The 17587-nt window shown below is 35.0% G+C and overlaps 1 protein-coding gene and 1 long non-coding RNA gene across 2 annotated transcripts; one reads left to right on the forward strand and one right to left on the reverse strand.

Moving 5' to 3' along the window:
* The first annotated feature begins 4246 nt into the window (after positions 1–4246).
* LOC140152452 (uncharacterized) lies at positions 4247–5019 on the forward strand. Its single transcript, XR_011859021.1, has 2 exons — positions 4247–4499; positions 4695–5019. It is a non-coding gene; the product is annotated as an uncharacterized lncRNA (long non-coding RNA).
* A 4231-nt stretch (positions 5020–9250) lies between these two features.
* Positions 9251–16460, reverse strand: LOC140152451 (mitogen-activated protein kinase kinase kinase A-like). Its single transcript, XM_072174767.1, has 6 exons — positions 16280–16460; positions 15295–15531; positions 13642–13716; positions 12125–12665; positions 11446–11723; positions 9251–10511 (listed from the first exon to the last, which is right to left on the reverse strand). Exons 2-6 carry the CDS (start codon positions 15467–15469, stop codon positions 10468–10470), a joined length of 1113 nt encoding a protein of 370 aa, XP_072030868.1. The 5' UTR covers positions 15470–15531; positions 16280–16460; the 3' UTR covers positions 9251–10467.
* Positions 16461–17587: the final 1127 nt, after the last annotated feature.

A 17587-nucleotide genomic window follows, 5' to 3' on the forward strand; every position in this document is an offset into this window, starting at 1 on the left:
ACCCTCGCATTCATAAGCCTTTTTGAAATATGGCGGGCACAAAAGGAGAGGGCGTACTTTGAAGTGAGCAATCTTTTGTATTCTTCTCAGCTGACAAAAGATTACTCACTTCAAAGTACGCCCTCACCTTTTGTGCCCGCCATATTTCAAAAAGGCTTATTGCAATGACAAACATGTGTTCGCATTCTTCGGTATTTTAAGCACTAATTTCCAGGTGTAGCACTTGTATTTCTAGTACTTAAAATGGTCAGGTGAAACACTCGCATTATAACTATAATGTGATGTTGCATTCGCATTCCGAGCAATAACATCTAGTTTCACTGGCATTCTTGGCGATAAATAGCCAGGTGTTTCTGTGGTATTCTTATCAATATATCAAACAGAGGTTACAAACGCATTAACAACCAGGGGTCAATTTCACTAAACTCAAAACCCTTCGTAAGTCAAGTAAGTTAAGTAACCGTTCGTAAAGTTACGAATACCCAATACTAGACGCAACTTTACCAAGGGTCCCTGTAATAAATCCCTATTACTTACGAAGGGTACCATTCGTAAGTAAGTTTAATAAAATGGAACTTACGACTCGTCGTAAGAAGAAGAAGAAGCAGTCAGAAGTTACACTTACATCTTTAGCAACAACAGTCAGGTGTTAACCATTCGGTCATTCAGTGATCCCAACAAAAGTGTAAACAAATTAAAAGTGTTTATTAATTTGTTAAAAGTGAAGGATATGTCATTTAAATTGTCATTTGGTATTTTTTAAATGAAAAATTTGGCAAAAAGCGAAGAAAACAGCAGCATTGACGAAATTGAAGCCCCATTTAAATACATGTAGCTAATTTATATACTGTCAGTACAGATTCATGTAAAATGCCTTACTTTGTCTTAAATATACGGCTTTCGGCTGAACCACTAGCAGGCTATGTTGGCACATCTATTGCAATATCAGATGTACCAAAATCTGAATTTTGATGATTTTTACGATCGTCCGGATGAGCAAATCACTGAATGGGCCTTTAACTAAAAAATAACCAGATGTCGCAGTCGCATTCTGAACTATAGCAAGCGCAAGCAGATGTAACAGTCGCCTTTCATCAGGATGGTGAGAGTTCATAATGGCAATGTTGGGACCACATCACTGCCACATACATATTTCGCCGGCTTGTAATTATTAACGTATGGTCCTTTTTTGTTACGGTTTCCACCGGATAGTCTGTGGCCTAGTCTAGGATATATTCATATTTAGTAATTGGGAATCGGGAACATTTTAACAAATCAATATTTTTATCTACCGGTATTACAACATGTGAATAATAACTAGAGACAGTGCCTGGGTGACCTAATCCACTAAACCTTTAACGTTTGCCCTAAACTCTGACCCTCCTGCAATATGGAGCCTATCGTCTAGGCCTAAGATATATGTTCTGAATCGTGACATCGTTTCCGTTGCCCTCCCTAATTCTGTTCATAAAAGTTTCCTGAATTCAACAAGATTCTGCATTCGTAGCACAGAAAACAACAAAGCATTCTTATGTTACATTAATGGCATTCTTGTGTTACATTAATACTATATATAAATATAATAATGTTTATTTTAGTCTTCATTTCAACTCAATTGTCTTATTCAGTTAACAATCTATCACAGTATACTAATAGTATCTGAGTTATGAGAATTTTGGATTGCAGGCGAATGATGATAGATATAATTATTATATTATGTTATCATACTTTACACATCAGCAAAAGTAACATTTGTTGCGTGGGTGCTAATAAAAAGGTTATAATTATGAATTATATTTTGATAAACAGAACCAGGAGGTGGAAAATAAAAAGACATACAAATCTGTACCAGCATTAATCTTGACATTTGTTTGCGGCATGTATACTGAACTCTGCCCACTGAACTCAAACTGCCTTTGCCGATTGCAATTAGAGATAATGTGAGCTGGAAACATAATAAATGCTGATGGGTCTTGGGTTGGGTTAGACCAGACGAGCTCAAACGACTAGCATTACGCCCTCATAAATGTCGAACTAGTGTTGCCACACTGCATTGGATTAATTAATGTATGTGGTGTTCTGTTCCTAAAAGCTTCATAATTATGAGCTATGGACGCGACATTTGATTTTCAGGGGGACATGGGACATGGGCCAAGCGGAATCTATTTTGTTTTTGTTGATTTTCATGTATACCATTATATTTTTTTTTAAAAACTCCCATCCACCCTGCAAATCAAATGATGCGCCCCTTACTGCCAGGTCTGTATTGTCATCTCGTACTCCCTCATAGACTGTCTTACATGCATGTTAAAACTGTGACCCTTTAATTAAATTTGTTGGGATTTTCTAAGATTTCAGATCGATTGGGGGGGCACCCGGGGGCACATGCCACATGCCCATATGACGCTACGTCACTGATTCCATGTGACACCTTAAAGGGATTCATATATATAGATAGATTAAGCACTCATATTAGCTCATAGTATGGCAAGTTTAACAATTCCAAATGAAGACATATCAAAGGTGTCATTGGAGAGGCCAAGAATTGCACAATAATAAACAAATTTCTATAACGCATAAAACGCCACTTTATCAGGAGAACATGTTATGATTTATTCAGGGTGTTCCAAAATGACATGAATAATATTAAAGTTGGGTATAGATTATTGTCACTCACCCTACAGGGTGTCCCAAAAAAAGAGGCCCCTCATTGCGCCCTCTTTTTCGCCTATTTCTGAAAAGTTGATCAAATATATTTTGGTATGTAAAGAAACCTTTATTTGTTAGCTTTAATAAACCAAAACAATTCTGATGATCAGCTCACAACTTTTGAAGATATGCCCTTTTAAAGACAAGTACCCGTTTTTCACTCTGTCCACGGATAGCAAACAGAGTGGTTGGGATGGGTCATGCTGTGGAGTGGCCTGCAAGATCACCAGACCTCACACCACTTGATTTCTTCACTTGTGGCAAAATCCAAGATCATTGCAAACGCATTACTGCTATATTCGCAAGTATCTGGCACACAAGGTTGGTACGCAACGCAATTGATGCAATGAGGACTAAGGCTGAAACCTGTATTCGTCAAGGAGGCAACCAGGTAGAGGGCAGAGCAGCACAGTAAACTCACTTCAAAAGAGCCACAGACAAACTAAACATGCTAAACAGCCCTTTTCAGGGCTACCTTTTATTCCAAAAAGAGAAATGACTTATGTTGTCAATAAAAAGAAAGCCAGAAACAATAAAGTAAGAAAGTAAGAAACATAATAAAACAAAAAGGCATAAAATAACCGACTTTATCAACTTTTCTGAAATAGGAGAAAAAGAGGGCGCAATGAGGGGCCAATTTTTTGGGGGACACCCTGTATTACTGTATGCAGTTTTAAACAAGTATAATTCAGATGTTTGTGAGTTTGATATTTAGGATTTCAAACATAAAATGCTTTTTAACACGAGTCTTTGTAAATTTTGAAGTAAAAACATTATAATTTGTTCCGTTTAGTCACCGATTTGAGCTGCATATCTAAGATGACTTGTGCCCCACCCTCAACAGACATAATTATGTATTATCTAATTTCTGAAAGAATATAACGATTTTGAAGAATAATAGAACTAGATAAGTTTGATAAAAAGGTCAAAGAACTTCATCTGCTTCTGATCCTGCCCAGACATCTATTCCTGAACCACATCTATACATGATTAATGAAGTTCTTATTCACGCCATATTAAAAATATGATGCAAAGTGAGGGGAGTGCACAATTTGATTTCGGAATTTTGTATTTGAGTGGACTATGTGTTTTAAAAAACCACTGAACCAGTAGTGAGCAAGTATGTACTTTATGAATTTTAAAAGTTAGTTTGATGTATTTTTAGAATATGGAAATTTACATTTGTTTACTTTTCCCCCCATTATTTAAAACTACTTTATACTAATTTAGGTCCTGTAGTCTGCAATATATTTCACATGGAAAAGGTTAACTCTTAGTCTTAAGGGTATACGGAAGGATATGGGTTGTCTATTACAAGCACCTACAGGTTTAGCAGGAAGTCTGATCAATTTTACTCTCCATATATGGGATTTGCTCCGTTCCAGCCTTTTACAGAGAAAAATAAAATGAAAATCATTAACTAACAAATACTAACATTTATTATTCATACACATATTGAAAATTACCAATCTTTAAATCAGGTGTTTCTAGATATTTAGCATAAAATTTTTTTAAAAATAATGATAGCAATGATGAAAGTCAAAGAGTAATTGGATATTATCTCCTTAAATCATACCTGTTGAAGGTTGTTAGCTAATAAAATATTAAATTACAGCCGGCAACTGGTCTATTTTAATTTGGTGGTTTTCCTTAAATTAAGTACCTTTATATAAGCAACAGCCGTGTACTATTTTTAAGTCTCCGACATACAGGACGCAATAAAGTAAGAGCTCAGACTCTGACTGCAGGTTGAGTTACAAAGACGTTTGAAGTTGATTGCTCCGTGTAAGGTGAGTAATATAAATCAATTAAAAACACAATTTGAAAAAACAAATCTTTCGTGTATTGAAATAAAAAACTTATTCTATGCAGCTATCAAAATAATATCATTTAGATTAAATATAAACAGTGATAAATTGACTTTAACTCGCATAATATTCAACTTTTATATCTTACTCAATTGTTTTTTCTATATTTCATTACAGAAAAACCAAGACTACTAGGAAATATTTGTTTGATTGGAAGAGAACAAGGAAGGAATTATACACAATGGCAAGTTGCGGTTGGTTGTGGAGTATTTTGTGGTTGTTGTTACTTCTGATAGTCGGGTGGCCGATAGGTCTCATCGCAGGCCTGTTGTATTCCTTCTTTTCTGCCTTCCCACCATGTTGTAGCGGATGTAGTGACATAGCGAACTTTCTGCAAAAAGGAGCTGAACTGCCAAAAACTTTCGCTCAAAATATGCTTGCACAGCGCGGATGTTAGATGTCAAGAACTCGCTGAAGACGTTCATAGAACACATGTTTGTATTTATAAAAACAATGGAATTTGTAACGACTGAAAAAAAGAATGTACTTTTTTAACCATTATGCTGCCAAGCACACCAATTGTGCTATAAATACTTCCTGAAGTTCTTATTTTGATGCAGAACTTCCAAAGACATCTCACAGCAGTGAGGATATCTGACGACACTTGTGTGGAAATGCAGAAACTTCAAAATATTCAAGTCTTCCTTTTGTTCTTCAATGAAGTATTTTTCGAATGCAATTGTGTTTTAATCAATATGCCCCACTACTTGCCGTTTATAATTTTGTATAACTGCTATTGTATGCAACAGGTTAGCTCAGGTTAATGTATAGAAACTTTCAAAACAGTTTTTAATGTCGACTTAAATAATTTTTAACTCAATCTTATCCAATTGGGCCAGAGTCGGCAATGATGAAATTGAGATACAATCAAAAACTAGGAGCAAAAAACAATGAAAAACATAAGAAAATGGACATTGCAAAATCCGGCTTTGGTCTGATTGGATCAGATCGTATCTTACTTCGTATCAGGCGTTACAAACAATGTATATAATCTGTACAAAAATAAAAATAACCGTACAATATAAATCACTATTGGTTTATTTTCGGTTATTTTAAGCAATTAGGAAAACCCAGACACCATATCATACCTAGATGTGTATAATAATGTTACTATATGATTGTAAAGAATAAGTAGTAGCTCAGCAATCGGAATGTGTAGTCAAAGGGGTCCTAAAGTGAGAAACTTAACATTTGAACCCTCAAACAGTTCCTGGAAATTCAAGAACCCTTTTAGAACATGTACAGGTCTTGCAGCCTCTAAAAAACCAAAGTTCCTCAGAAGGTCCTTTTATGGTTCCTTTTAAGAACAAAACATCTTGGAACCCTTTTTCTAAGAGTGTATCAGTTTGTAAATGATGATTGCGTAACCTATTTGCTTATCTATATTCCGCATCTATATTTTGATTGTTCATAATAATAAGTAAATATGAAATTTGGATTTATGAATAAACGAATAGCATAACTATTATGGCAAATGATATTGTAATTCGCAAAACGATTATTACTTGTTACCAACAACGAAATTTCTTTTTATTTCCCTTTACAAAATACATTTATATATTTGAAATTGTGATCAAACTATTCTTCTGTTCCTTCACAAATTACCAAAAGTAAAATGGTCAAAAACCTGTACTTAATTTTTGTATTTGAAAGTAATATTTTAAGTATTGACACTTTGTTTTTCTTAAAGTTTACAATTGTTAAGACAAGTGGTTGTATACCGTGTATAATGTGATGCCTTAGAATATGATGTTATTACAAATCTAAATTGGTGCTGTATGGGTCATTATTCACGTGAATAAATTGTACTTGTAGTTAGGGAAATATTGACTGACTTTGATTCTCATTTTGTTCTTCGACTGAATGTAAACTGATTAGGATTGATAAATGTGAGTGGAGTGGGGTTTTGGATTTTAGATATTAACCAATATAACATGGTCAAACGAATCATCGATTTCAAAAAGAGATGTCGAGAAGACTCGTCAAAATTAATGATGTTTGGCACTCACTCTTAAGAAGCTAAGTATACTATAATTGATTGTTATCTGGCTGAGAATGAGTGTTTTTACCGAACCGTTTTGCGTGTATTCTCCACTGCAACAAGAGTAGCGTTTGTTTTTTTGTTCTCGGCTGCGATTTTCAGCTGCGTTTTTCGGGACGGAAAACGCATGCAAACGTCGGAGTATAAACTGTCTTAGCAAAGACATGAAGGTGTTACCCTTGCATTCTTAGCAATGACAACCATGTGTTATCTTCACATTCTTAGCAATAACAGTCAGGTGTTTCACTTACATTCATAGCAATAATACTACGCCACAGATAATGCACTCGCATTCTTAACTAACAACCAGATGTTTCATTCGCATTCTTAGCAACAACAGCAAGTTTCACTGCCTGCATTCTTATTGATAATAACCAGGTGTTACACTTACATTCTTAGCCTAGCAAGGTATTAGACACGCATTGTTAGCAATACCAACCAGGTGTTACACCCTAATTCTTTGTAATAGTATCCATTAAATGTTACACTTGTATTCTTATTAATAATAGTGTTATATATATATTCGCATTAGCAATGATAGCCAGGTGTTACACTGGAATTATTAAGAAGCTGCGTGTGATTATTATTTAGAATGTGACTATAACCCCTAACTGTCAGTACCAAGAAAGAGAGTTTTTACTCACACGTTTTGGCGCGTTTTCCGTTTATAAACCGTGGTAGCAAAGACAACCAGTTGTTACCCTCGCTTTCTTAGCAATAACAGTCAGACGTCACACTTACATTCATAGTAATAACATACATGTGTTACACTTACAATGACCAGGTGCTACATTCGCATTCTTAACTAAAACAACCAGATGTTGCATTCGCATTCTTAACTATTGCAAGCAGATGTAGCATTCGCATTCTTGGTTATAACATCAAGTTGCACCACAGATTTTAAATATGTGATTTCGCTGGCAGCAATACAGTCAGGTGTTACACGTCCATTAATTTCTTATCAGTAATAGACAATGGCCATGATGGCCAGGTGTTACATTCGCATTCTTAACTACCAGATGTCGCATTCACATTCCTAGCAATAAGAACAAGTTTCACTATTATTCTTTGCAACAATGGCCAAGTGTGTCACTGGCATTTTTAGCAATAGCAGTCAGGCGTCTTAGCAATAATAGACAATGGCCAGGTGTTACATTCACATTCTTAACTATAGCAACCAGATGTCGCATTCACCATGTTCACATTCCTAGCAATATGCAATAATAACCAAGTGTGTCACTGCCATTCTTAGCAATAACAGTCAGGTGTTGCACATACATTCCTGCAAATAAGTCAGTAATAAAGGCCAGGACAGGTGTTATACTCGCATTTGTAACTGTAACAAATCACAGATTATTTCAAATCTGTGAACAAACAGGTTTGCATTTGCATTCTTAGCACTAATGATATTGCCACTGGCATTCTTGTGTTACATACGCATTGGTAGCAATAACAATATTAGGTGTTACACTAACATCAAGTATATTAATACTATAATTATTATAATGATGTTTATTTTAGTCTACATTTGACCTCAATTAAATCATATTCTTATTAAATTGTTTATCTGAGTAATGAAAAATTGGATTGCAGGCCAATGATCGTAGATATTATACAGGGTGAATAAAAAAAAGTGCAATAGAGAAAAGAATCCATTTTTATTTAAGAACCGAGTTGAACCTTTTAGGTTTTAAAATATTTTATAAATAACATATCCATTAGTGATATTGTGTAAAAAAATCAAGGAATTAGCATTTACCGTTTTGTTTTTATGACACATTTGATACCGATACCCAATGTTAATGTTTTGAATGTCAGCCCACACTATGTAAGGTAGATTTGGAACAACTGCCATTTTCTTAACCTCATTGGCATTGAAATAAAATGGAGCCCCCAAAGTGTTATTGTCCATGGTCTTGTTGAAGGAGAAGAAACATTATTTGTTGTTATTTTCATTTTCCCTTTACTTTAAAGATGTTTATTCTCTATCAAAAACATATAGATTTGTAGGCGGGTTTTTCAAATTTGGAAATGAAATGCGCGCAAATTGAAGTGGAGTGAATTAAAAAATATCCAGTAAGTTGGACATATTGGGGTTAAAAAAAAACTGCAGTTGGAGTCGAGTGAGGTATGAAGGACTTAAAGTAATGGTAGAAAGTTTGTTTGAACAGAAAAAAAAGAAATCAATGCAACTCACAAATCAACCTTATTTAAGTTAAAGTCAGTTTCAGAGCTGGTGCCTTTATCGTGCATTGTGTGCTCTCATTCAAAATGCATGGTACCTCGTGGACAAATAATGAAATTAGGTATCGCAGCAAAAGGACTCATAAAAATTAAACGGCAGTAGCGAGTCGCTTCATTTTTTAACAGAAGGTGACTATTGAGTGTGGCATTTATAGAAACTTTGAATAATGGGAAAGTTCAACTTGGTTCTTACATAAATAGCGATTCTTTACTCTATTGCACTTTTTTTGACTCACCCTGTATGTATTATCATAATATACTTTTACAGATTTTCCCACTTTTAATATTTACATTAGCAAAAGTAACGTTTGTTGCGTAGGTGCTAATAAAAGGGTTGTAATTATTAATTATAGATTATATTTTCATAACAGACTCAGGAGGCAGAAAATGAAAAAGCATTTAAATCTGTACCAGCATTAATCTTGACATTAGTTTGCGGCAAATAGGGTGGAACTCTGCTCGCTGAACTCAAACATGCCTTTGCCGATTGCAATTAGAGATATTGTTCGTTTAAAACATAATGAATGCTGATGGCTGCAACATATGGCTGATGGGTATGGGTGTGCCTGTTAGTAAACCTCGATCATCTTACCAGACGATTCAACATTGTACCCTCATTAATAAGATGTCGAATACTAGTGTTGCCATACTACATAATATTATTAGGTATTGTTCCTAAAATAAAGTCTGCATTGTCACTCATAATCAAATTTGCTATTTCTGCATTTTGCATTGTTAAAGTCCATTGCGGGCTGGCAAATCTCAGCCAAATTCAGTCCTCCTCCTGTCAGTCATAACTTTCCTCATTCATCTTGTTCATTTTTATTCTCATAACGCACAGTTGTATACGCAGTTGAAATTAAGATGTTAGTGAGTTCGATACCCTTGTATTTGCGGGCCCGGCCGGCCGGAACGAAACGTTGTTGCCGAGCCATCTCCTGGATTCTGCACCTCTTCTCCAAAATTTCTCCCACTATTTCGTCGAAATGATTCAATTCAACATTCACGTGTATCATTTGTTACAGACCATTTTGGTATCTTCCTTTTGGGTCCGGCTTTTGGGTATCACCCGTTTTGTTTACGGATTAAACTGAGAAGCGGATTATTCCGTATGTATACATCGAGGGTTCAGAACCAGAAAGCCTTAACATTTCTTTTAGCCATTCTGAGATTTTGGTACCAAAATAATCATCAGCACCCACAGATTCTTCCAATCATAAAACTTTAACCCAATCAAACTTCATATTACAGATAAAGCACAATTCTACTTAGCCACGTCTCAATAAAGCAAATTGCAGTTAGCTAAGTCTTTCCGGCCTGTACAATTATTGCTATATCGAGGGTTCAGAACCAGAAAACCGTAACTCACTATGACCAGCTCTCACAAAATGAGCACAAAGTTGGCTCCTTGCTTTGATCTTCAAATATCAATATTTCCTCCACAATGTCTTTTGTTTTCTATTGAATATTGTCATGAATAATGGAATGTATCTTCTATAGTGCCCTGGCGACTTTTAGCTCATTTTGTGAGTTGAGGCTTTATGGCTCTCAACCCTCGACTTGTCTGATTCATCTCTTTCTCTTTCTTTCTTTCTTTCCGTGTCGTCAATGACCAGACAGAAGCTCTCTACCTACCGTAGGTGGCATAGCTGAACATGTAAAAGAAATGACAAAGAAATTACAGCTTGTAAATGGTGAATGGTCAACCATTCATCTACAGTAAGCCAAAGAATTACGGTACCCGTTTTGTTCACCCCTGTATATCCTAAATAAAGACAGATGTGTCAAAATAAAAACCAGCAGCCAGTGCCTGTACTCGTTAGCTCTGATTAAAGACCTTATTTGTTGAAATTGGTTGAGAATTAAAAAAACGGTGATCTAAAACCTAATGAAGATACAAATAAAAATGAAAGCACGACGCTCAATGAAAACACGGCGCTAGTTATCTTGTTCGCGAACGCTTAGTGTACAAATCAATAGGGCACGGAATGGGGGCAAAAAAGGCTCAAAGTGCAACTTTTAAATTTGCATCTTCCTTGGGTATTTGGATTGCCGTGTCTTTATTTCTTGAACAAGTTCAACGAATGAGGTCTTAAATTTGAGCTAAAGGATGCAGCTATTGGCTTTTTGTTCCAATTATGGCATATCTGCCTTTATTGAGAATATACAGGGGTGAACGTGACTGGTACCTTAATTGTTTGGCTTACTGTATTATCAATTTACAGCGAGTGATAAATGGCTGTATAATTATACATTACACATGCCTATGTTTTGAACATGATTAAAATGACGGCTTCAATGTCCAAGAGTGAGGTGCCATTGAAGAGCATTCCTCTCTGCCTGAATGGTGCACGTTTATGGAAGGGTTTGAGTTACAAAAGAAAAACAGATCCTGATCAGATCCAGAAAACCTAGAGGGCTACAATGGATGTTTAATTGACACAGAGATGGAATAAATTACAAATGCGATGAAAGAACTAATGACGAAAACCAAATGAAAGTTTTTATCTGAGCTAATATCTTTTGCTAAGTTTCGCTTTTTAGATAAGTAACAAAATAACAAACGAAAACATTGATATTTACCATCTACGATTACATCCAAGATCTCGGGTACTCCAGGTCTGTTGCGGGCATCCTCAACCCAGCATCGAGGCAAAAGCGTCTTGAGGTACTGTGGAGCGTGTGGTGGAATATCAGGTCGAAGATTATTGTTGACAACATGATATGGGACGGTTACCGCGATAGCGATCTGATTGAATGGTACATTACAGGTGCATAGCTCCAAGAACACCATTGACATCGAGTAGGCATCAGAGGATGGGGAATGGTGATGCTTTGTAACTACTTCTGGTGCCATCCACCTGATTAACAGAAATATGATAAGTATCGTTTATAAAATTAATGTTTTAAACTTTATATGGTATTTTGAACAAAAATACTGTTGCTTAAAGCTTACAGCTTAAAGCTTAAAGCTATAAATCACATAATTTAGTTCAATCTTGATGAATTAAAAATGTGATAATTTTCTTTGAATTGGTTACTCGAAGGTGCATTTTACTACAATAGCCATAGTAGGAACAGGACTGCATAAGTTCATTTGCCTATTATAACATTTTCCATGATCTACACTCTACGGAATAATGGTCACATTCGAGGTTTCTTTATTTGCTTATGGATGTATTTGTTTGTTTATTCCGAGAGTTCTATGGCAGAACTTTTTGTGTACAAACGGTTATATGTTTAATCAAAACCGGGCACCTACCTATGCGTTCCTCTTCCAACGCTGGTCGAAATGTGAGAAACAAGACCTCCGGTTTCTCTAGACAAGCCGAAATCTCCTAACTTCAATATATTCGGCGAACAAATCATATTTCCAGATTTTATATCCCGATGAAGGATAAACTTGCTGTGTAGATACTTCACTGCGTCACAAAGCTGGTAGCACCACCGCGAGATAAGATCTTCTGGAAGTTGATGATTGCCGAGTCGGTAATTCTTCAATACATCAAATAAAGACCCAAGCTCCGCAAATTCTAATACCAAGAAATGAAAGAAGTTTGGTTTTTCTACGTAGGCAAGAAAGCCTATGATATTTGGGTGTTGAAGTTTCTTGATGATTTCCACTTCTTGTTTGTGTGATACATGTAGTCGTTTGACAACAGCAGTGTCGTGTATTCTCCTGTTGTATCCCACAAAGTAACCATGTTTAAAGTTAACCTTGGAGACACCTCGTTCAATTTCATGCTCATGGAATATCAGATCATCCACTGACAAAGGATATTCCGGCTGATATCTAAATGGATCTGTTGAAATACAATAAAATTACTCGATGTAAAATATATCATTCACTGATTTCATTCTCATCTATGGGCTTCTGACATAACTGGAATTTTAGACAACAACTAAAAGGGAAGGGAGCTCTTTATTTGTAAATAAAATTGACACGAAGGCAAAGGAGCTCATTACTAGGCGAATTTTACGGTAATTTGGTAACCTTCACCAATGAATGAGTCGCAGCCTGAGAAACTGATGACAATTGCCAATCTCACGCGCACTCTGTGAGATAATATATAGTTTAGAAAATGAGTTGATTTCTAAGCCAAATAAATCTTCTTCAAGCTACATTACTCTCATGCTGTTTAAAGGAAGGTGACCTGATAAATCAAATTCTTTAAAACTTACATATAACATAAAATGTCATCCCTTTTAAGCACTCATGCAAAAAGAACATGTAAATGTTTATGGAATTACCGACATTTATACAGCGTAATATTGGTAGTGTACAGTGTTTTTATTAATGATAATCATCATGATCATGTATAGGCTATATTGATTTCAAGTGAAAGGCCCTATTTTTCTCATAAATATATTGAAATTAGAAGTTCCAACTCAGTGTATTTCCGAAGATATCATCAAAAAACTACCTAATTAGTCTCAAAAGTGGTATACCATATTTGAGACTAATTCGGCAGTTTTTTGATGATTTCTTCGGAAATATACCGATTTGGAACGCCAACTTTCAATATGTTATATGAGAAAAATATGAGCTTTCATCTGATACCAAAATCAGCATTTTGATGAAGTAAAGTGGGGAATGAGATTGTCAATCAGGTTACCCACCTTTAAAAGAGAACGCATCCCTTTTTATCTATTGAGCATGTTGAACTCAAAATATTCTAATTATTTTTTATTCCTATGCTTAGTGTTATTTTGGGGGCTGTTTGTTTTGTTTGTCTTGTTTTCTTTTGTTTTCTACATAAAAGTCTTGAAAGAACCTACCTGTATTCATTGCACTGGAATCATTTCTGCCGAACATATCGTCACGTAGGAACTCGGAAAATGGCGATGCTCCCCCTAAAGTTAAATTAAGAAATGCGAAAGATATTATCTAGGTTATGACAAACAATCAACTTATTAAGACACAAAAATAGCAGCATTTATGTACATCACACATCTGAAGGTACAAACAAACAACAAAAGTGCTGAGGAATTCAAATTATTACAATCTTTTTTTGTATATAACCCAGTCACCCATGCAATCATCTTGTAGTATAAAACAATGATTCATTGACATGTAGGCCTACGGGTTTTTTCTAGAGGGTTTTATTGAGCCGGTGTTTCAAAAATGGAAAAATCAATTTTGGCGTTACAAGACATTTCTTTGCATATCTTGACATTCATTTTGTTGATTTGAAAAATTCAAAAACCTGTGAATAGAAGAATCATTTTGCTACCCTCCCAAAGTAATTTCTTCTTCCTAGTGATTTTATCATTTTGAAACAACTGCTGATTAAAAACTTCAATGAAAACCTCATTTGTGTTAAAATTAGCTTCACCGAATCATTATTTTGTACTACACGATGTTTGCATGGGTGACTAAAGGATCAGAGACAGAAAGGTGAAGCAAAACAAAACAATTTGATAAATTTATGACTATTTTTGCATTTTTCTCAAAAAATAATAACACACTGGTAACAAAAGACTACGGTAAGTTATATATATATTATAGGGGCAAGGAATCCAGTTACTACATTGGAATTTCACTCAAGACAAGCGGTATGTTATTTATGATAAGAAAAGAGGTACCGCTAGAATGTACCTCATTCATTGTCATTTCTTAACATAATAATGAACCACTTGTATTGAATCACTGAAATTTCAGTGAAGTAATTGGATTCCTTGCCCCTATAATATGTATAACTTTTGTTACCAGTGTGTTATTATTTTTTGAGAAAATTGCGAAAATAGTCACAAATTTATCAAGGTGTGTAATACCCTCTTAATTCAATCATAACATTGATATCGAGAATGTTTTGTACAAAGTGCAACTTTTTTTAAAGCATCAGTTTTGAACAATGTGATTATTTTTGACCAAAACAAAATGTTTTTGAGAAGGAATAACTCTGGTAGGGTAGCAAAACGATTCCTCAATTCACAGGTTTTATGCAAAGAAATGTTTTGTAACTCCTATTGATTTTTGAAACACCGGCTCAATAAAACCTTCTAGAAAAAAACCCGTATACATGTCAATGACTCATTGTTTTATACTGCAAGATGATTGCATGGTTGACTGGGTTATAGTATAATACATTAAAATTAAAGAAAACAAAAACACCATCACATCAATCAAAACATTGATATCGAGAATGTTTTTGTACATTACATGTATAGGATGTTGAAAAGTGCAACTTTTCTTTCCGTAGAGCATCTTTTTTGGCCCAAACAAAAAGATTTTGAGAAGAAAGAACTTTGAGGGGATATGAAAACGATTCCTGTATTCACATGTTTTTAAATTTTTCAAATCAACGAAATGTATGTGAAGTTATGCAAAGAAATGTTTGTAATTTTAGGGGGTTCAACCCTTTATATCTATATGCAGAAAGAAAGAACCATGACCATAGTAAAAGTAATTCAAATGCCATATAGGTTTACCTTTGTCTTCAATAAAGTGATCACATTGAATTCTACTGACATCAAATAGACTGCCACTCATCACTGGGTGCAAAGTTCTCATGTCTTCATCTTCCATAGGAACAAAAGAATACCGCGATGTGGCATCATCCATGGACCCTTCTTCCACCTCCATTGGTTCTTCCTGGTCAACCATGATGAAAGCTTGGTGTTCATAGGTCTAAGTCTATTATAAAGGTGGGGGCTTTGCTGAGATAGCTGAAGGAAAATAAGGTGGTTTTGATCATCAGTTTTAAGTATTCCTAAAGTGGTAAGGAATCTTCAAGATATAAAATCTACATTCCTTTGAAATATACCTTTTAAATGAAGTGCGATCATAGGGTGTAAAGAATCAGCTGGTTAGAGGAACAATATATAAATAATAATAATGCACATTAAGGAAAAGATATGGTTAACTGATTTGATTGTCTGGTGAAATATCCGAAAACTATCACCTGAATGTACTAATTATTTTGGGACATCCTAAAGAATATAGTACCTACATTTATTAGATCTTTTTTTAATTATATATATAGCCTACATGTAGGATTTTAAATCCAAAGCTTACATATTATTCAATTCAAGTCTTTTATAATGCGAGTTTTGAAATCTTAGTTCAGATTTGTTCCACCATGTTGATAAATTTATTATTCATAAAAATATTAATAAATTTGTTCGAAACATCAGTAAAATATATGGAAAATTGAAATTAATGCGAAGACTATAATTAATGTATTATTGTATGAGCGACACTGCCGACACATTCTCAATGTGTATTGACGTAATGGACCTGACACTCTGACACAGCAAAAATTGAAACAATAATTTGAATCACATGAACGATAACAAGGAAATGTCAAAATAATAATTGAAATAAAGGCTCGATATTATAGGCTACCGTGTAAAATACGAGTTCACAGAAGCTTACGGAAATTAATACTTTAAATATGTATTATTGAAACCTTACCTGAAATTGGATATCCTTTTCCGTGGTAGAAATAACTCTTAATGTCAGCTAATGTCTTCGCAAAGTATATTATTTATGACTACATAAAAAAACGTCCTTTATGAGGCCCGGATGTTAAAAAACCGGTAGCTAATACAATAACAACGCCAATATTATTCAAATGTTAACTCAATGATCTATTTGAGTGAATCCATCATAAATTCAACGTCATGTTTAGATTTTTTTATTTACAATAAATGATGACAGCTAATTGAAAACCCCAATTTTCTGCTGCATGATTTCATGCCATTTGAACATGGCCATAGTGTTGGGATTTCCCCAGATCTAAAAATACCAAAATTATGAACTTGGATATGAACTGTGACCGATCATGCAATAATATGCGCTTGCAGCGTGCCACATAGATAGATAGATATCTTTAAACAATATTTATATGAAATGTAAATATGAAACTAGTGTAGAAATCACCTGTCATGATGCTTCTAATATAATCGCACTAAATGAAGTTTTCACAAAAATAGTATTCTCCAATGCTCATCATAAAATTAATCAAAGTTTCAAATTGAAAATATTAAGTGTGTCATTTTATTTTGTATTGTATTTTATTTATCTTTGTTGTTATTGCTGCTGCTGCTGCATGCTGTCTACTATCAACACGTAAGACTCCTGATTATGTTATTTCGAGGGCTTAGAGCCAGAACCATGCACATATGTCCATTTCTGTTCTCAATTAGGCCTACATGTTACTTATTTCGGTAACAATTGGACGGTTATTTCTGCCCTCCATAAGAAAATGTAAGTGACTTTTGGGTATATGCATGGTCACTTGCATCTAACTAAATATATGTGACCATGCACATATTTATGCAATAGACGCAGGAACTATTATTGATTGGTAATGACACACGCGGCGCACATCATAGGTGTTCCAGGTAGTGGTAACTGGTAAAACTACACTGCTTTCACAATTGCTCTTTATCGTTGCAATGAGAAACTATAAATGTGGGAAGTAGGCCTATGGGGTGTGTGCGAATGGGGTGGACGTACGGCAAGACGTGTTGGGCTGTGTGCGAGTTTTCATTACATTTTCATTATTTATTTCGCTATGCAAACAGTTTCTTTGATTTTACGCCATATAGGCATACACATTTTTCACACAAATCTGTTTGACTTTCAACAATTTTGCTCCCCGCCTTCTCTATAATATCCCTCTTCCCCCTTCTGTCTCTCCCCGCTCTCTCTCTCTCCCTCGCTTTCTCTCCATCTGCCCCCTTACATCATTTTTCATGGATTCAATTAAAGGGGCAT

The sequence above is a fragment of the Amphiura filiformis genome, chromosome 5, assembly GCF_039555335.1.
Source record: "Amphiura filiformis chromosome 5, Afil_fr2py, whole genome shotgun sequence".
Lineage (NCBI taxonomy): Eukaryota > Metazoa > Echinodermata > Ophiuroidea > Amphilepidida > Amphiuridae > Amphiura > Amphiura filiformis.